Below are 21,695 nucleotides of genomic sequence, written 5' to 3'. Positions count from 1 at the left end.
GGCTAAATGCACTCGTTGTATGTGCGTATTTTGACCAGCTGAGAACTCGTGAAGAGCTTATCAAATGTGTAAAGGAGCCAAAATAGTGGCAGGAATCCCTCCGTCACACTCAAACGAAGATCTGTGACGAGACGCGGTTCTGATGCCTGTACCAAACTGTGATGGGCAACATCGTGACTATGACGAGATAAAATTCTTATGTCATCTTGTGACATATCCCGTCTTTGGTTCGTTTGTTCATGTTGCGTTCATATTTTATTCGTCCGCTTGTTTGGTGCGCACCAGGGTTCGGGTGGCAGAGTTCACACTTATTCAAATGAACCGCACTAACAGAGCAATCGCACCAGGGTTCGTTTTAATCGAATCAAACATGCCAAGTGTGAACACACACTAAATGCAGAGACTGTGAGAGGACGTAATCCTGCAGGGCGCATAATGGCTGTGAAATGTACAGACATCTCCCCCCCGACTACACAAGACAATAAAAGTAGCATCAAAGGCTGGTTTGGCACCATAGCCCATAACAGCCTCTACGGCAGGCGGCAGTGAAACGCACCAGGCACAGCAACAGAGGACACAGCCTCGGGCTGGCATAGAGTATCCACTTTCACATGCTGGAAGGCCTTGCAAGCTGCAGTCTGAAGGTGCCTGAGAGAGAAGCAGAGACGGTTAGAAAAGGAGCAAAATAAACAGTTCCAGAAGTCTTATATCATAATATACTGTAAAAGTGGATTCTGAATGTAACTTCCAAATTAAAAACGGTATCTTTGATAATTATGTTTGATATGTCAATAATAATGCTCAGTTATTATTTGAAAAACAAGTGTTTGTAAAGCTCGGTCACATTTCTGCAAGATTTCTCAGATAAAAAAAGGTCCACTGTCAATAGTGTAGTGATGTATGAAGCTCACACAGAAGTCACTTTCAAACCAAGCAGCTTTCTGTTGGTCAGTGCAGCAACTTCGAGGGAACGTGAAACTCCCAATCACATGGATTCCTATCAAAATGACTGGATGATCGGCCACAAAATTTCAAAGAGCAATGGCAAAATACAGCTAAATTAGGTCAGCTTAAATGAGCTTATAATTTCGCTTTAAAATGAACAGTCTGTCATTATCTATCCACCCTCCTATCACTCGCAACACAAATGGAGTTTTAATCAAATTGTGAAAACTGCGCTTTTCCATTCAAATTAAGTTCTACCAAAAGACAAAAAATACAGGCCAATATATTTATTTACATTTAAATCTTTAAATCTAGTTCCCTTTTAGGGGGTGCAACGGATCACAAAACTCACATTTCGGATCATATTATGGTTTTTGAGTCACGGATCGGATCATTTTTCAGTTCAAATTAAACAGTGCTTCAAGTTTTTTTAGGTCTAAACAGTATTCAGGTGGAAAATTAATTATCAATTGGCATAGTCTTTACTGTATAAAATATCTAATATATTTTTTTGTCTTTTGTTGTTATATAAAATACTAGGCTGCTGTCACTTTAAGCCAGAATGCACAGCTTCAATATAATGATACGCATCTGTTTTCTTTCTCAATTGTTTACGCTCACTTAAGTCATAACCAACTATGATTACGGGGATACTCACCATACAGGGCTTTTTGACAATTTTGCGAGTGTTCTGTTCAAGCGCAAGAAAATATTAAAGAGATTTAGGACTCAGAGCACGAGTTTGTGTTTTCTTGCGCTTGAATGGTTTAAAATGGCTTGAACGATTAAATTGACAGGACTTAAAAACATGTGCATGTTCACTCTATGATGGTTAATCTTTTCAATTAATCTGTGAAATACATGCATTCCAAACCGTGGGACCATGTACGGATCAACTACGGATCCGTTACACCCCTAGTCCCCATACATGCCAATGGAAACCATATCAATATTTGACACTTAACTTCTAAGTAAAAACAAATTTTCTCATGTCTTGTCTCGTGATAATTCAGGTGCTCATGACAATCGAGATGAGCAGAGTTAACTGTGAAGATCCCAGTGAACACAACAAACACACAGTCACACACAGGAGAAAAGGTGTTTTACCTCTTCCACTCCTCCTCTCCGTCCCAGAACTCGTACACCACAAAGGAAAGGCCATCGGGCAGCCGCACAGCCGTCACACTGGAGAGAGGTGAACAGGAGAACAATGAAAAACACCACACACTTACAATCTCACGTTTCACGAACACGCATTCAGCAAGCTGATGGAAAACAATGTTAAACCTTGTAGAACAAACAGTGAGAATAAAGAAAACAAGGACAACGTTTTCAAAGAAACTGCAATTAACCTCCCATATAGAAACCGTCAACAGACACATAATTATTCATTGTACTGTATGACCCTCCACTTGATGGCAGTAACTCCTCAGATATTTCTGCCCGGCTAAAGCTGCAGCCCTTTAGGCAGCAAAACAGCAATGATTAGCATTAGCTCAATAAATCAACAGAAGTCTAAACATTAGCAGGTTCTGACAACCCCCACAGACTCCTCGAACTTTCAGCAAACTGCAGCAAGTAGCTTTTTCAACGCTTTCTGGATGGGGAAATGAGTCAAGCTGTACTCAATCTTGGGCCGCCCACATGTTAGAGAACCTGTCAGGTCATTTAAAGTCAGCGCAAAAATAAAAACCAAATCTAATTCAAAATAGCATAGTGTATCAATGATATAATAGTATATCAATGTTATTAAAATAACACTGCTGTGTAGCGATGCAAGCGGAAAGTCTTTTGAGAGGAAGTTACATTTAGATTAAAGATTATGAAGACATGATTCTTTCTTGCTCCAATGAATCCCTCAAAAAATGCGCATTAATAAAGTAAATAGGTTCAATTTTGATGTTATGCTGACTTTAATAACTGTACAGAATTATTATTGTTGCCAAAAATTGAACAAAAGTATCTGAACAAGTCGGTCAGTGAGTTATAAGTTCATTTGAATAAAATGAGCCGTAGTAGAAATCAAAGAGCATTTCAATCACCGTTTCACAAACAGAACATGAGAGGAGGAAAGTAGAAAGAAATAAGGGAGGCTGCAGAGATGACAGTTCAGCAGAGAAGCTTGCAGATGTTCTCACTGATCAATTATTCACTAGTCTGATGTGAATCATGACGGCAGTAAATGCTGCCACACAAAACCCTCTCTCAGAGAACAGACTCGGGGAGCTTCCATGAAAAACACCATAAAGGACCTCTTTTACTCACTGCTATTACATCATTATTTTATACGGTGGGGCTGAAAAATGCTCTCAGTCGTGGCCAGACCAAATTTTTGAAAATGAAGCAAACTACTGTTCAAATATTTGGGGTTATTAAGTTATTATTTGTTTTGTGGTTTTTCAAAAAAGTCTCTTATGCTCACCAAGGTTGCATTTATTTGAGCACAAATACTGTAAAAACAGTAATATTGTGAAACATTATTACAATTTGATAACTGTTTTCTATTTTAAATGATGTTAAAATTGTATTTGTATTTGTAATGGAAAACCCCATTTGGTGCTCAATTAATTTCTCCTTATTATTATCAGTTGTGCTACTTTTTTTGTGTGGAAACCATGATATTTTTTTTCAGTTAAAAAGCATTTATAAAAAATAAATAAATAAAAGTTTGTACCGGTAACAATGTAAAAGCCTTTACTGTCACTTTAAATCAATTTAATGCATCCTTGCTGAATCATTTAACTATTAATCCCAATCTTTTGAACAGTAGCTTATCCAGGTTTAACCAGTGGACAAAACTGAGTAACTTACTGATTTTAAAGTAGTTCAGGACGATTTCTTGATCTTTTAGGGATTTGTAAACACTATGTATTGGTAGTGCAGAAAAACGGCAATTGTTTAACCAGTTTCACTAAACTAAACTGAACTAAAATAACAACACCTGCTCACCTGCCATCTTTATCTAAAGGAGGTAAAACGATACAGTGTCTTATTTCAAGACATCAGGGACAAATACACATTGATGAGACGCATGCATTTATTAGAGAGGCACAGGTTTACTCTTTAAGAAATGCATAGCAGTTATGCAGTACAGTTATTGCTACCCTCCAACAGACATTTTGAAACATATGAAACTTAATATAGAGCATGAGCTTTTCCCTTAGCCGATAATAACTGTCTGACAGGACACAAAAAAGCACAGAAAAGTTTTGTCCTAGCATAGACGCGATGAGAGAGGGAATTAGAAAAATACTCACTAGAAGGTCAAAGTAAGACAAATGAAGTGAACTCACTGGAAACAGTCTCTCTGAGTAGACACATTCTTCAGGTATTGTTTCAGGGCTTCGCAGAACTCTCCCAGCTGCTTCTGGGAAACATTCATCTCCTGGCGGATCAGGTAGAGGGACTAAAGAGAGAAAAAGAGCGATAGGATGGGCAAAGAGAGAAAGTGGTTCGTTTCCAATAGTCTGAATACATAATGAAACCTGTGAGTCTGGGGGGGATGATGGGAATGTCTTGTCCTATTGTTAATATTCTCTTTAGGCAAAATAAAGAAATGAAACCAGACTTATTTAGAGACTCAAATCACAGTGTAAGGGTTCAAGACACCATACGTTATAAACAATTAAAGGGATAGTTCACCCAAAAATGTAATTCCGTTCATCTTCGGAACACAAATGAAGATCTTTTTTGATGAAATCTGAGAGTTTTCTGTCCCTCCATTGACAGCTACGCAACTACCACTTTGATGCTTCAAAAGTTCATAAAGATATCGTAAAACTAATCCATATGAATTGAGAAGTTTAGTCCAAGTTTTCTGAAGAGACACGATCGCTTTATATGATGAACAGATGGATTTTAGGCTTTTATTCACATATAAACACTCATCAACTCACACATCAGTTGTGGTAAACGGAAGCTCAAGAATGTTTTCTTGACGTGCGAGAACCGTTGAGGTTCATTGTCATGTTATGCATCACATTTGAGCTTCTGCGAGAACCAACGAGGTTGTTTGTTGCGCGTCAAGCAAGTTCGGTTGAGCTTCAATTTATGTTCACTGATCAATGTTTAAATGTTAATAAAAGCCTAAATTAAAACTGTTCATCATAAAGCAATCGAGTCTCTTTAGAAAATTTGGACTAAACCTCTAAATTAATAAGAATTATTACAATTTACAATCTCTTTATGGACTTTTTGAATCGTCAAAGTAGTAGTTGCGTAGTTGTCAATGGAGGGACAGAAAGCTCTCAGATTTCATTTGTGTTCCGAAGATGAACGAACAACATGAGGGACAGAATAATGACAGAATTTTCATTTTTGGGTGAACTATCCCTTTAACTGTAACACTGCTTAGAAAAGCAAAGGGTTTTAAAAGCTTATGGTCTATATTGCAGCTGAAAGGTTAAGCAAGGGTTAATCTTCATTTGGTTATTCCTTCAGGAGGAGAAATATATACAGTATGAAAAATAGCAGAAAGTAAAATCAATTCAGCTACTCCTTTGGATCGTCGCCTCAGTAACTAATTAATTCCCAGTGTAATCTAAATGATGTAGAATTGTGGGAGTGTGGTTGGCTACCAAATGAAGTTCAGTACAAATAACAGGGAAGGCTTTGAATCTGCTTCCCTGCAAAAAAAAAAAAAAAAAACTGATTCGCTGTATCAAAATTTCATAACATTTCTTAAAGTAAATTAAGAAAGGTAAATTTAGACCTTCACGGGAATGAAACTGAACTGCTTTTGACTCGTCTGTTTCACATAATTGCACTTTTCTCGTGTAACATGTCACTCAGGGCTCCCACTCGTTTCTAAATTGGTGCTGTCATCTTGAACCAATTTTATTAAGTCTAAGAGATTTGATTAAATAACCAATATTACTAAGAAATTATAGGTTCTTGGCTATTTCCACACTGCAGAGCACCCCAAGGATCCTGGAGCGTTGATTAACATCTGCATTTATATGCTGAATATCATTAATTTTTAAGATGCCAATATGCAAATCATTTAAACCTAAAGTAATATCCTTTAAAATGTTTGTAATACACTACCGTTCAAAAGAGTCAGTACAAAATTTGTATAATAATTAATACTTTTATTCAACATGTATGCATTAAATTGATTAAAAGTGACAGTAAGACATTTAAAATGTTACAAAAGATTTTTATTTTAACCAAATACTGTTCTTCTGAACTTTCTATTCGTAAAAGAATCCTGTAAAAAAAACGTATCACGGTTTCCACAAACATTAAGCAGCACAGCTGTTTGAAACATCGATAATAAAAAGAAATGTTTCTTGAGCAGCAAATCAGCATATTAGAAAGATTTCTGAAGGATCACGTGACACTGAAGACTAGAGTAATGATGCTGAAAATTCAGCTTTGCATCACAGGAATAAACGACATTTTCAAATATAGTAAAATAGAAAACTATTATTATTTTAAACTGCAATACTATTTAACATATTACTGTTTTTACTGTATTTTTGATCAAATAAATGCGGCTTAGCTGACTAACCGCAAACTTTTGAACGGTTGTGTATGTAAATCCTCTGTTAGACCTGGTGAACTGTAGAAATAAAAAGTCTGCAGATTCGGTGTGGGCTCGCCTATAACTTTGATATGCCATATTACAACCAAACAACTGCACCACAACACAAAACATATCTTTATAGGGCATGTTTTTTAGGAGATATTAGGGCATATTTTGTGTGTGTGGTGTATGCTATAACTAAAGTGTCACATCTTCAATAGAGCATGTGTATTTCCCCAGCAGGTGGGGAAGATAAAACCCAAGAGAAACCATTAGGCCCTTCGATTTGACAGCAGTCCCGTTCCCCGAAGGCGAGGGCAATAAAAGAGCAGAAGCCTGGTAATAAACCCTGAACTTAATCAAGAGCACTATGCCACCCAACACTAGCCAGAATGCAATCAGAAACACTACATTAGCCGACCTACACACAATGATAAGTATCATTCTGTTTCCCCATTATCCTCCACTGGAGGCCTGATCTGATAGGCACGTAAGAATAATTAGAGCAATGCATGAGGATTCGCAATCCAATTTTCTTTGCATTGAGACATCTGGCTGATCCGAACGCATTGAGACCGATTGCACTAATGTCTTTCATTAGTCTTCAGTGTTTGTTTGAACAGTGAGGGGGCTTCATTCAGACTCAATGCCGTGGAATAAACTGATAAATCATAGCTTGGTAGACGATGCAAATGTGACCCACAGTGTAAGGCTTTGTGCTCTGTGGGATATTCTCATTGTATTATTAGAATCCTTAAATCTCTCGCTCTGACAGCAGCCAGTTTACATTTCCTTTAGCAATATTTCTTGGGTGTGTTGCAATGTCTCTCATTTGGCTTTATGCGGAATTAGCAATCCCTGATGTGGTGAATGCGCTTTGCATACGTGTATGATGTGTGTCTCTTTAGCTCAGAAGGGAACCTAAACTAATGAACCCTAAAGACCCCCATGTGGAGTTGAACTGCTCCACTTCTACATTATGCATCAGACTGTGAAACACACACACACACACACACACACACACACACACACACACTCAAACGAGAGGAAAGAATATTTTATATGCACAATTTCCTACCATGTGAGTGAGGAGAATGTCTCAGGTACAGTACGAGTCCATAAAAAAAGTAAGAAACCTCAGAGGGTTTGAGAAATTTCACAGTTACCATGGAAACTGGGGAATACCGTCCCATTTCTTTCTGATTGGCATCTTTCTACCCCCATTTATCATTTCTCTGGTAACACTGACTAAATTGCATTATTCCTCTCCCCATTTTTTTTAAACTTTAGCATTTCTTTAAATGAGCTGCTTTGTTTAAAGGTGTGGTTGATTATGATTTAAATTTTCTAACTTTAGTTAGTGTGTAATGTTGCGGTTTGAGCATAAACAACACCTGCAAAGTTACAACGCTCAAAGTTCAAAGCAAAGGGAGATATTTTCTTTTAAAGAAATTGCATTTAAGGACTACAACAAACGGCTGGTAGGGACTACACGACATTCCTCCCGGATTAGTGACATCACCAACCCCAATATTTACATAAGCCCCCCCCAACATGATTTATAGATTATCAAGACAAAATATGCTAATAATCAATGACTAGAAGATAACTACATAAGCTACATCAATTAATCAACTAACCATTCAGAAATGTTGTCTACATGTTGTCACTTCTTCTTGAGTCTCTCCATCTTTCTGACTCTGGTTTGAACCGGTTTGAACATAAAAGGCTAAACGTTTTTGAAATTTCCAGTGCATGTCTGAGTGAGTGCAAGCTGTTGTAGCTCCGCCCTCTGTGCCGGGAGCAGCAGCTCATTTGCATTTAAAGGGACAGATACAAAAATGGTGCGTTTTGCTCACCCTCAAAAAATGTACAACTTTAACATGCTATATAAAAATATATGTGGGGTATTTTGAGCTAAAACTTCACATACACACTCTGGGGACATCAGAGATTTATTTTACATCTTGTGAAAAGTGCATTATACCACCCCTTGAAGTCCAAAAGGCATAAATGGGGGCATCTCACTGTCCTTCTCTGCATAATCCCCTCCAAATGAGCAAATACGGCTTTCAGATATATAGTTGTCCCTCTCCCTTTCTCTTTCGGTCTGTCCTTGGTAGTTTAACAGCAGACAGCTGATTTATATTCCTCTTGGCCAGTCAAGACAAGCACTGCGGGTGGTGTAAGTCTAGTGAAGTCAGTGAATACAGCCTGTAAAGTATTAAACTGCTGAGCTAACAGATGCATTGAGCCATTGGACTGATCAGTCATTAGTCCACTCTCTATAAACATGTCTTGAAGAGAAGATAAGGGCTCCCCCTTCCTGCCGCATCTCCACTCCGCTATAGACTTCAAAACGCCATTGTTTTCTTATATCTGGAGGTGGGAACACATTTTAGATGCCTGAACATTTTGTTTATATATGTATGTAGCTCATTGTAATGATTTCCATAAATATTTACAGGAGGAAAATCAAAAACTTAAGTAGCAATAATTATATGCTAATATATGCATTCATACATATTCAAATATATGAGGGTGTGAAGAAAAGCACGACTGCTGTAATACTTAAGAAGATCTACCTGCTCATTTAAATATTCGGCATCACTGTTCAAATTCGTGTTTCTTGTTACTAGGATTAGGTGCATTTTGTTTTAATGTTTGTCATCCAAAAATGCATGCAATTTACTAGAAGAAAATGGAGCAATAATCAGCTGTAAACAGAAATAGCTCTGAAATGGCACAGTCATTGTTTTAAAATGGCTCTTTTCTGCTCTGTGTAATAATCATGGCAGATAACACTGCGGGAGACCCTGATATTATTATAGGTGTGATAAACTAGTTCCAGAAATATCTAATGGGTCCCAAAACAAAGGTTGTGTTAATCAAAAAACACAGAGGCACACGCTAAAGCTGTCAGGTGGAACCTGCCCAACCGCCATTTTGTCCTGGAATTGACGAGGATTAATGGATAAAAAGGAATGATTCAATTACCCCTGATCCCTGCAATGTCAATAAGAAGTCAATTTGAGCTAAGATCTGTTACACACTGAACTCAGTTGCACCTTTTCCTTTTTTTTTTTAAACGCGGCAATCTTTTCCTTATTAGATCTAAAACTTTTAAACCACAAAGTTTTACAAGAGATTAAATCCCAGCACTCCCACACTTTAGCTGAACAAATCCGTACAATATTTCTGTGCATTCCCATCATGCTCTGCTGTGTGTATCACTAAGTCCACAGAGCGAGACTGATTTGTGGCCAGGTGAGGTGTAGCGTGATGCTGCCTCTTATCTTTTAGAGGCACAAATGACTCCTGGAACATGTTGCTATTAAACACACTGAGCTGGTGCTTTCATATGGAGAAAGAAATGTGACTAAATCCTGAGGAACAGGTGGCAGATCTGCTGCAGGTGTGTGGAACAGCATGAGGAGCTCTGGAGAGACCCAAGCTTCATTTGACAGGGGTTTATTCATTGGTTTTCAGTCTGCTTTTGTGTTTTAAGATGGTGAGGGGGTGAAATTGGTCATGCATTGTCTTGGAGGATTTTATGCAGTTTTCTATCATGCTCTTTGGTATATAAGACGTGCTTTAGTACTTACTGCGCTAGTTGTGCCATCAGTGTCTGTTAGTCGCTGATGTAGGTCAAACCAAACTGTCTGCAACACAAACCAGAACAGAAAAGCCACCAGTGAATTGACTGTCCCCCTCAGCTGCCCCTCGCTGCTTCTGTCTGTCTGCACACACTCGATCACGTGAGCTCAGAGGAGATCAATCACAAACACATCTGCCTGACTTTTTAACAAGAAAAAAAAAATGTCTAAAGCAGTCTACAAAACATAAAGTATAAATTCATAAATGAGTAATTTAGGGGCGCACTAGACGTACGCCTTTAAACGCTACGCTAACGTCTTTTGCATGACCTGGTATTCTAAAAACAAGGCACTCAAGTTTAACTTTTAAGCAGCTTTTTAAAAAACGCATCTCTAGAACTTGCATTTTTAACCTCTGTTAACTGACGCTTAAAATTGATTTGGTCAAAAGCATTCATTTACTCACATATGTGTGATTGCCCATTATTCAATGTGGGTCAATAATTAACTTGTGAAAATAATGTCAAAAATGTTGTATATTTGCAGGTTATTCTTGCATTCACTTCAACAAATTAATGAATCAATGGTTTCAAACTGATTTGCAGCTCCATTTTTGTCACCACAGTCACCACAGAAAATCATAAGGTACTATAGCAGTGTGGACAAAATAACTATACTTATCATTTCACATAAACATTAAATACAGTAGCCATTTAGTTTTCAGGTGTTGCTAGCAACTAATAGGATGTCAAATCTCACATTTCTTTACAATTTGTGTTATGGAGTTGACATATGAAAAAAATAGCATTAATTACTTGGTATAAAAGTATAGAATAAAACAACAACTATACAGTAGAACTCACCGGGGCCTGTGTGATGTTGTGGAACTCGTAGCAGGATAGCAACTGACTTTGATTTTACCAGATTTTTTCCTGAATGTTTTGCCTAAATGTTTTCATAAATATCTGAGAGTGTTGTGAAAGGGTATAGAGGTATATTTTAATATGAACCTCTTTAGTGAGTTGCAGGGCTGTAACAACCATAGACATTAAGGGAGACAAGTCCCCCCCAATAATTAGAAATGGCCAAATTGTCTCTCCCAATATTTAATATTCTTAATTCTGCTCTGCTGCACTCCATTACGCATCACTGTTTGTTGTTAGGATGACAAAATGTTTTAAAAGTTAAATTTTTAGCCTGATCTGCCTCAGCTCTTATAATGATTGAGATGGCCAATCAAACCGAAGAAGGCGGGGCTTACGGTTCACAAAAGAGGAGTGTGAAATCCAACGCAATGCTTTAGTTAACAGTGAGTGTGTGGTGCTAGCTAAACATTATATATTTGACTACTGTTTTATGTTAGAAATGTTCAGCGACAGATAATATCCATGCAAATGACTCAATTTTAATGAAATTTTACTGTTTTGAATTGAAAATATGCTATAATTTACATGATTCATGTAATTCATAACTGAATGTGACGAGACAAGAAACATTTTGCGTTTCTGAGATATTAGACACGAATAATAGTGAATGTGGGCATATTTTTTAAATGTAAACATTATTAGCAAATAGTTTGATAAATCGATTACTAAACACAACTAGGCAACACTTAGAACTTATTTCACTTTTTTTAATTTATCCTTAAATTCATTTTAATCCTTTAATTATTTCATTCCTTTAAATAAAACATTACCGTAAATTAAATAAAAAGACAACTTTGGTTCTCTCAAATGTTTAAGGCATGGTTATGGGCTTATGGCTGAGTAGTAAAATAAAAAATTCACATACATGTACAGCATATACTGTGAAATGTTACTATTTTATCAAATTATGGCAGGTCCAGTTGTAGGATATGTTTTTTAGTAATCAAGAATCTGAGCACTGAGAGAAAGCCTGCTAGTATTATTTCCCTTCCTCCACGTAGAGGCTACAGGCACTGTCACTAGGATGCAATGATTAATGCACATCATAAAAAAAATATACTGAGAACAATATAGCAATATATATTCTCACTATATTCCAAATATAGGTAGTTTATGAATTCAAGAGGAATTCACAGCAGCCCTGGCTCTGAAAAGTTAACACACCGCAATGTAAGAATCATTATGTGCTTCATAAATGAGAGGCGCTGGTATCTCCTGTCAGTCCATCCACATGAAGTGAACGGGGATGGTGCGGAATATTCTTTCCCATAATGGAATGACAGAGTACATAATGGCCAGTAATAATGCCACAAATTCATGCAGCTGTCTCTCTCACTGATAAAAGCGACGGCGGGTTATCCATCAAAAATAATAGCAAGAATGACAACAGCCGTACTGTCGAGTATGAAGGAGCGGCATGCGCGTCAGTCTCCACAGTGATTGGAGGCTATCAGGATGCCACAACTGGATGGGAAACAGAAATGATGCGTTTCCTAAAACTGTGGGGGCGCATTCTGCAGACAACAAGAGCGCTCTGATGACTGATCCAGCTCTGAGCCAAAGCGGGTCACTGAAGTCAGGCTGCCCTGTCTGCTTAGCGACAGCGGGAATGGAGAACGGGACAGGACAGACGTACAGTGCTATGTTTGACATTTCAATTAAAGTGAAGGCTCTGAGGATGGATGTTTAGAGGAACATGTGCTAAATCCTGCACAGACCCAGGTGTGCTGCAACAGTTGTATTGATCAACTATGGCAGATTTCACAGTGGACCGAGTTTGACATGACAACTGGAAAAATTGTCCCAGACTTGAGAACCTTGAAGGCAAGCTAATCTATGACGATTGCAAAAGGTTGCATTGCTTGCAGGGGTGGGTGAAAAAAAAAAGGTATTTCGAAATATTGCAATGTTTTACCTCAACACACTGTATTGACATTGTCATGCTAAAAAACTTTTTTTTGGGGGGGGGAAGGGGCACCACTGAGGGCAGGTCAGCGAGAAGGTGCAGTATGGGTCAACACAGATATGTTTTCCCAGCTATGCCATTAAAGAACCATTTTCATGGAAAATAACTTTTCATGGAACATTTTTTACAAGAATTGGACCCTAAACTAAAGCGTTACTTATTAGAATGCATATTACTAGGATATTGGCTGTTTATTAGTACTTATAAAACACACATTAATGCCTTATTCTGCATGACCATATTCTACGTGACTTAATCCTACCCAATACCTAAACTAACTACCTTACTAACTATTAATAAGCGGTAATTAGCAGTTTATTGAGACAAAAGTCATAGTTAATAGTTAATAGTGAGAATTGGACCCTAATCTAAAGTGTGACCAAAGAACCATATTTTTGTGTAAATAACTTCTTAATAATCTGAAGAAACTTTTTCCAGTATAAAAGAACCTTTCCATTGCACAAAAGTTTAATGTATGTTTAAAGTTCTTCATGGAACCACGGATGCCAATAAAGAACCTTTATTTTTAAGAGGATATTATATACGTTACCGGTCAAAACTCTGGCTTTTAATGTTTTTGAATGAAGTCTCTCCTCACCAAGACTGCATTTGTTTGATCAACAATACACAAAACTGTAATATTGTGAAATATTATTATAATTTAAAATAACTGTTTTCTTATTTAATATATTTTAAAATGCACTTTATTCCTGTGATTTTCAGTCACATGATCCTTCAGAAATCATTCCAATATGCTGATTTGCAGCTCAAGAAACATTTCTTATTGTTATCAATGTTGAAAACAGTTGTGCTCTTTAATATTATTGTGGAAACCATGATACATTTTTTCTCAGGATTCTTTGATGAATAAGAACAGCAATTATTTGAAAGAGATTTTTTCTTGCTGAATGAACAATTTTTTTTTAAACACACTTTCGAATGGTAGTCTATATTACTAAATTAGGATTATTTATTTATTACGATAATTAATTTAAAACTAAGCTCTACAGAATATTTTCTCTTCCTGCGTACAATATATGTACATGCACCGTATCCTTGTTAATCTGGACTGACCCCAAACATCTCCCAGTGCCACTGCAGTCTCTGCTCAACCCAGATATCCTCTCATTCATACCGTCTCACCAGGGTGTGTCAGAACCTCCCCTCCACTGAGAGAGAGAGAATAAACCAGTTGGGTTGCTTTGGCTATTCTTAGCTCCAGCAATAAGAACCTGCCTGCCAAAGACTCCACTATTAACTGGGGACTATATTAGTGCACTGAGCTCAATGTCTATCAGATACGCATAATAAAATGACAGAGAAAGAGAGATGGTGAAATAATGGTTAACCAAGAAAGAAAACGTACATAAGTGTTGCATAAAAAAAAAAAATCGAAGGGTAAAAATCAACCATTAACTAGTGCAGTACTGTTGTTGTCAGGTCTGTTTAATTGCTTCCTTTGTTCACCGATTCATTCCTGCCCTCTTTCACTGCTCTGCACCCTGAGCAATGGAAGTAATAACTATAAGGAGGAAAGATTACTGGCTTTGCTAAATGCAATCTGAATCTCATCTCATGCTTTTACATATGAATGTGTGTAATTACCAGAGTGTGTTTGTGTGTGCATGAGTGGATGTATGTGCAATCGTAATGGAAATTACAGGAGGCACAGAAAAGCTCCACACCAAAGTTTTACTTCCTAATCGACCGGTGGACTTCTGAAAGGAAGCAAAATTTGTGTTTTTAGACTAATGTTAAATTCAGGTTCAAGCTTCATATTGATATTTCCAGACCGTTCAAAAGTTTGTGGTCAGTAAGATTTAAGGCTGCATTTATTTGACGAAAACAAACCCCAGTTAAATTGTAATTTAAAAAGTGATCCATGTTGAAAAAAAAGTGCTGTTTAATATTTTTATGGAAACTGCGATACATATTTTTCCAGGATTCTCTGATGAATAGAAAGTTTAAAAGAACAGTACCGGTATTTATTTAAAATAGAAATTGTAATATTGTAAATGTTTAATCAATGCATTCTTACGGAATAAAAGTTTTTTTTAATCTTACTGACTGACTTTTGAATGGTAATGTATACTTGTTGTATTATAATTTTTGTATATAATGACATACTATTTAATAAAATCAAGTATCATCAGGTTTATGCAGTTTAAAAAAATAATAACTAATGCTGTAACAAGCAAAGCTAATTTACAGACTGATAACAATAACAGGGATATCAGCCAATCACCATAATCTGAAAACCTTATTTGACTTTTTGGCCTTTATTTCACCCCAAAAATCAATATTAACTTTATAAAGATATTAACTTTATCTTTATTAACAATCAATAACTGCCACCCTCTAAAATATAAACAGTTTAGGACAGTGTTACTTTAGATGGGATCTTTTTATTTGAAAAATAACAAAACATCTCAGTAATCTGTATTATTATGTTATCAGAAACCGAGCTAAATCTTTCCATTTCTTGTCAATCATGTTTTTATTTTCTGGTTATTATAACACTGGATTGTATCTGCACGGGTCTGTGGATTCTGACTCTCGTTATTATAAGACGCTTCCCAGGAGGAAGCACTTGACCTCTCAGCATTATAAGAAGAACCTCTTACCTTGTTCTCCAGACGTCCAATCAGCTCAGCCAGTCGGTTGATCTGTGCCTCGAGTCCTTCTTTTCTCACCTCCACAGCTCCTGACAGAGACAGAGAGGCACAGTGCATAATTTGCAGATAGTTTCAATGATGTTTTACTCTTCCTGAAACCCCGTCTCAGAGTGGCTGTCATAGCAATGCGACAGGGGGAATCAAACGTTCAGACATTATTACTGAGCTCAAGTCATTACATAGGTTACAATGGACATATACACATTTTTGCCAACTTCTTTGAGTGCTGCAGATGACACTTATAAAAGAAGCACTGAAATATGCTACCATGCTTTTTTGGACATGGTATTACCACCTGATACCATGGCTGTACCATGGTACTGCCACCGCAAATGATAAAGGAAGAGTACGCACTGTAAGAATATTGCGTATCGCATAAACACAAATGTGGAGAGCGATTAACATGATTTTCACCCTTCCTTTATTTTTTATATGCAATGACAGATCCTATTAATGAGGGAAAAGGTTTTCCTGCCTTTGAAATCAGCCCCACTTGAGGTGCCAAACCAATTATACTCTAACACCTCCCTTGTGTTGATGAGGCCAGAATAATGGGGAGGGGAGACATTTTGGAACACATTAACTGTTACCATAGCAATAGCATGACCAAGTGAACAGGGCCTGAAACCTTTTAAAGGCACAGAGAATAGTGAAAATCATATGATAAAAATAATAATATTCCACAGAATTCTAGAAATTTTACCATAAAATCAGCACAGAAAACGCTAATAAAGTTTGTAATTCCATATGGGCCTTAGTAATACAACAGACATTCATAATGCACTTATAAAGACTAGAATGGGTGAAGATAGTCTGGGAGTCTTGCCACATGCTCTTCCTGCTTAGGAGGATGTCATGTTAATTATCTTGGGAGCTTCAGCCACAACATACTGGTGGGAAAGAACTTCAGTTCAGGCTCCAGTCAGGACCAAAACTTTCCCTGACCACCTGCTCCTTTCCCGATTTAGTGCAGTCAAACGAATAACATGCACTATATAGTGTCTATGGAAAAATCGGAAAATGTTTTGCCAAGATTGGAACATTATGAAGTACAATGACCCTTTGAAGAAACATCTCAGTGAAATTATTGATAATGGTATGCACTGTAAAAAATTGCTGTAAAAAAAAAAAAGCCAAATTCTGACAGTAACATACTTTTTTCCATTAAAACCGTAATCTGCTGTAGAAAACAATGCAAAGCAACTGCTGTTATGGTTTTGTACAGTAATACCCAATGCATTGTGGGCTGGTGCATTTTTCAAGCAATAGCACAATGGTGCTGTACGTGTGTTTCACAGAAGTTTCAGAAGTAAGAGTCTTCCTATCCGTGTCCGCGGTGCTCATGACAGGAATATATGTGGAAAATAGAAGAAAACTAAACTAAGTGGAGAGGAGAGGGAACTTTGATTGTTTGATTGTTCTTTGAAGTTGTTTTAAAACTTGACTGGTCAGAGTGTTTTTTCTCACTTCCAAATCACTTGAACGATGACTGATGAGCTGGAACTGAACAAGCCGGAATAGCGCTTGAGAGTGCTTATAAGTGAGTGATTATAAATGCATTAAACAGAGATTCGCTGTACTACATAATTTATTCCCAAATTTCAGTGTTTATTAAGGCTTTCAGACTGTGTATTTCCTGGTGGTACTCAGCCTGATGGTTTTGGCCGTCTAGTGCTCGTTGGTAGGAGAAAAAAAATAAACGAAATAACTGGTCAAATTTGTTCTTAAACATGATTGATTATTAAACTATTAAAACGCAATTTCGTTTACCTGTATTTAGGTGACGGACAGATCATTAAGAATGGGTTCTTGTGGTAATTACAGTATGTCGGCCAGGAAATCCAAACGTTCGCCTATCATCCATCAACCTCAAATGTGGCTTATCATTTGAAACATGTAAGTAGTGGCAACTATACATGGCCACTCGCTCTAACATTAACCCAGATAAATGTGTGCTATTATCAGGCACATATCAAGTGTTTTTGCGGAGTGTGGAAGCTAAAGTATAATGCGCTTAATGCATGACATGGAGGCGCCGGCGCGATCGCTTGCATTTTTCTCCTGAGGACACCACAAATACTCTGTCATTTTTGGTTATACAGATAAGAGTAATGCATCATTCGAAACTGAATAATTGTATTGGTGTAAACTCACAATAACAACAAAACGTTGTGCTTTTTGTAAAATAAAGAAAAAAGAAGGAACGTTCAGTATATTGCGGAGATGGCGAGTCAACATGGTCAACTTCATCTTTGCAGCCGACACTGACTCAGAAAACACTAGTTTATCAATAAATAATTAAAATGTCTCCTCTCTATTTTTTCCAACACATTCATAATCATTACTTTTGCGGCAAGCTTTATTTATAAAGTGCGGAATAGGCAATATATTATGCCCCCAGTATATATTTAAATAATTAAATTAATATAATGTGCAATTAGTCTACTAATGGCTTAAATGAATGACTACTAGTCGACTAGAAAAATCTTTAGTCAGGGGAAGCCCTAGTATATAAATAAAAAATTCCAATTAAATCTCTACATAAAAAAAGAAAAGACTCACTGTATATCAATAAATTATACAGTATATCAGATTTATAGCTTTGAGCCTGTGTGTGTGTGTGTGTGTGTGTAACAGAAATAGAAAGGAGAGTAGAGTGAGTGAAAGAAAGCAATTTGAGAAAAGCGTATGATTGACTGATGGGAGAAAAAGTGCCATGTGCAAAGCAAGTCTCGCAGAAGTATTGATCTATATTCTCATCCCGTTGCTCATAAACTACAGCTTGGACAGCATGCTCCAATCATGGCTCTCCCTGCCGGAGCTGACAGCCAGAATGGTGCTTTTATTGTGAGCCGAGTCAGCTTTATCTATGTCTTGGGGAAATTTAAAACTAGTGCCAGTGTTTGAACGTCACCCATAAAACAGACCTCTTCGATTCAGCGCTGTGGTGTCACTCGAAGAATATTGGCATATCGACAGGCCAACCTTACATAAAAGTGAACGAGAGGACAATTGAGATCTACTGATTACTGCCAATAAGGAGTGTGCACATCGATGGGAGCTTCTTTTACAGCTTTTTGTGCTGAAATGTCAAATGGCATCTAACATACCTGCAGAAATGAGGACTAAGATCAGCCACTACTCCAAATAAGCTCGTGTTCTGTTCGAATGATAAATCCATAGCAACAGAAATGTCTATATTGCTTGGCTGGTTTGAAGAAATTGACTGCATGACTATTCTTTTAGCACTGAGAATAAGAGGAAAGTGAGATGGACATTTAAAAAAGAATCATAAATTGCCTTTCTCTGTGTTACAGAAAAAAGAAAAACACTAGAATTAATTTGTTTCCATATCTCCAGGCGCCCTCTAACTCCTGACTGAAGCTCAGAAACGCTTTAAAGAAAGACCTTTTTTTCCACCTTCTCCTCATTAAAAACTCACACATTTCTTCCGTTGCATCATCCATACGAGACTGTCGTGAGCGTGTGGTATGTGCTGACTTGGCACACGAAAGGCTTTGTGTTGTTTTAGTGTCTCTTTAGAGCGGTTTCATAACCAACTCACAGGAGCTCAGGCCCAAATCTCATCAGTAATGGAAATGTGGTGTATGTTGATACAGAAAGCCCACGGGAGAGCCTGCGAACCCCATCTTTGACAGACTTTAACTTTGCTTTCGGCAATTAGACGGCATGAGAAATGGTAAATGTGGATGTTTTGCGTGATAATGTAGTTGGCCACCAAGCCTGCACCACAAAAAAGACCCTTGCCGAATTGATTTATGCGATGTTTGGAAAAACAAACCCCAAGAAGCAATAAAGCAACATGCCAAATAGACCATTAAACAAGTCCTTGAGTAAACCTCTGCTAAAGAAAAAAGGATTGAAAGAGTGGCTAATATGCATCTTTAATCTATGTGCCAATTGTTCTAACGGGGGTAATATTGCTTAAGTCAGTCTTTTCCTCTCACAGACCCTGGCTGAGGAACAGCCACCACGTCTCAATAAAGATTCTCAGTCTCCATTTGCTTGTGACTCACTAATTGATACTATAGTAGTTTTGCATTTTAAGTTATCATTGGTGAGGTACAAAAGGAAGGCAATTTAATTATGCTGCCTTCTAAGATACCTTCTGTTGGCCAAACTCACATGTACTGTATGCATCACAAGTATTCAAAGAGAGGAAAAGCCCAGAATGCATTGTGATGAGCTCTGTGGAAAAAAAATACATCAAAGATGGCAGACGAGGTGAAAGAAATGATTATGAATAAACATATTATTTCATTCAATGTAAAAATAGTTCAGTGTAATAACAGAAAATTATTATTTTATTCTATATTTGTGTATGCTATGTACACCGTTCAAATGTTTTGGGTCAAGTTTTTTTTTTTATTCAGCAAGGATGCATTAAATTGATTAAAAAGTGACAAGAAAACATTTATAATGTTACACAATATTTATGTTTCAAATAAATGCTGTTCTTTAGAACTTTTTTTGAATCATGAAAAAATTATCACAGTTTCCACAAAAATACTAAGCAGCACAACTGTTTTAAACATTAATAATAGCAAGAAATGAGCTTTGCCATCACAGGAATAAATAACATTTTAAAATCTATTAAACTAGAAAACATTGATTTTAAATTGTAATAATATTTCACAACATTACTGTTATCTATCTATCTATCTATCTATCTATCTATCTATCTATCTATCTATCTATCTATCTATCTATCTATCTATCTATCTATCTATCTATCTATCTATCTATCTATCTATCTATCTATATTTGTTTGCTTATTATGGAATTGTGACATTATATTAGCAACATTTTAGACCATTCTAAATCAGTCAGAAGGCAGCTGTCTATCTAGGTAGTAGACAGCAAGGCAGCTCACTAGGGTTTGGAACAGAGCTTATGTAAATGAAGAAATAAATGAGAGGTTTCTTGGAAAAGAACTCTCTGGCGTATGAGGCAAGAACCAACCATTTCATCGCAACCTTATTCAGAAAGTCTCATCACAGCTGGTTCTGCTCACATAAACAGATGCATGCTGCATTTACGCTGGTACTTGGAGACATAAGTGGATTCAGTCTGTAAAAGTTAGTCACTTTGCAAATTGCACCATTGTGGTTATTTCAGATTCTTTCAGACTTGAATACCAGAACAAATCTACTGCATAAGTACATACTTGAGTTCCAGTAAATTCATGATGCATAAAAATGCAAATGGTGAATGGTGTGCACTATAATATCAGTGCTATTATGCCTCCTCTATGCTATCAAACTCCTTTTGTAAACAATTGAATGGATGTCAACATTTAGTTGCATCTTGAAAGGTGTGTTTGGAAAGAGCTGGATACAGAAGTGATCAGCTCACCTGCACCTGTGTTGATGTTCCTCATGCTCTCCTTTGCACTGACTCTGTTGTTGGGAGGATAATCTGGCACCGGGGCCTCATAGCGCCTATCTGGGACGCGTGGGCTGGTCTTACTGGGGTAGGATCTAGGTCACAACAGGGGAAACAAGGATGATTAAAGTGTTTGAAATCAACTAAATATGACTTCATTTTTGCGTTTTACTAGAAATAGTCCTCTTTTTAATTTAACTTTAATTATCAAATCATATTCAAATGTATGATGGCAGCCCAATAAACAAATTTATGGATTGCTTTTAATCACATACCCGGGTGAGATGCCAAACCTGCTCTATTATTATTGTGCATTTAAACCACGCAATTAATGTAATGTAATCTACTTAACTGTTAATGACTGATGTCCTAATGGACATTTATGTTGATGGAACTGTGGTACGCATGCTTTGGGTCATGATGGGTGATGCTCTTTCTCACCCCGCTGATGAATGCTGCTCATCAATGGCATCCACAGCACTCTCTACAGAGTTCAGCAGAGACTGGATCTGATTGGCTGATTCCTTCAACAGGAAGCGGGTTACAAACTGCTCGACATTAGTTCCACGTTCATAAACCTGCAGTGAGTGAGGGAGAAAGAGACAGGAAGAGGAGATTGAAGGAGGGAAGACGGATAAGAGCACATCAGCACTT

General features: G+C 37.2%; 1 protein-coding gene across 3 annotated transcripts in view; it reads right to left on the bottom strand.

The window, feature by feature from the left end:
* necab2 (N-terminal EF-hand calcium binding protein 2) overlaps positions 1-21,695 on the bottom strand; it is an 83,739-nt gene that overhangs the window by 2,219 nt on the left and 59,825 nt on the right. Inside the window, exons 6-13 of one of the 3 annotated variants that reach the window (XM_079620473.1) lie at positions 21,483-21,619; positions 21,012-21,136; positions 15,585-15,664; positions 14,646-14,678; positions 10,078-10,134; positions 4,239-4,351; positions 2,053-2,130; positions 557-648 (exon numbers count right to left, since the gene is read on the bottom strand). In XM_079620473.1, the coding sequence (XP_079476599.1) occupies positions 557-648; positions 2,053-2,130; positions 4,239-4,351; positions 10,078-10,134; positions 14,646-14,678; positions 15,585-15,664; positions 21,012-21,136; positions 21,483-21,619 (715 nt within the window). The remainder of the gene's footprint in view (positions 1-556; positions 649-2,052; positions 2,131-4,238; positions 4,352-10,077; positions 10,135-14,645; positions 14,679-15,584; positions 15,665-21,011; positions 21,137-21,482; positions 21,620-21,695) is intronic. The other 2 variants (XM_079620474.1, XM_079620475.1) reach the window with 2 other exon arrangements.

The sequence above is a fragment of the Phoxinus phoxinus genome (genome assembly GCF_949152265.1).
Source record: "Phoxinus phoxinus genome assembly, chromosome: 8".
Taxonomy (NCBI): domain Eukaryota; kingdom Metazoa; phylum Chordata; class Actinopteri; order Cypriniformes; family Leuciscidae; genus Phoxinus; species Phoxinus phoxinus.
This window is presented reverse-complemented; position numbering and strand designations above follow the sequence as displayed.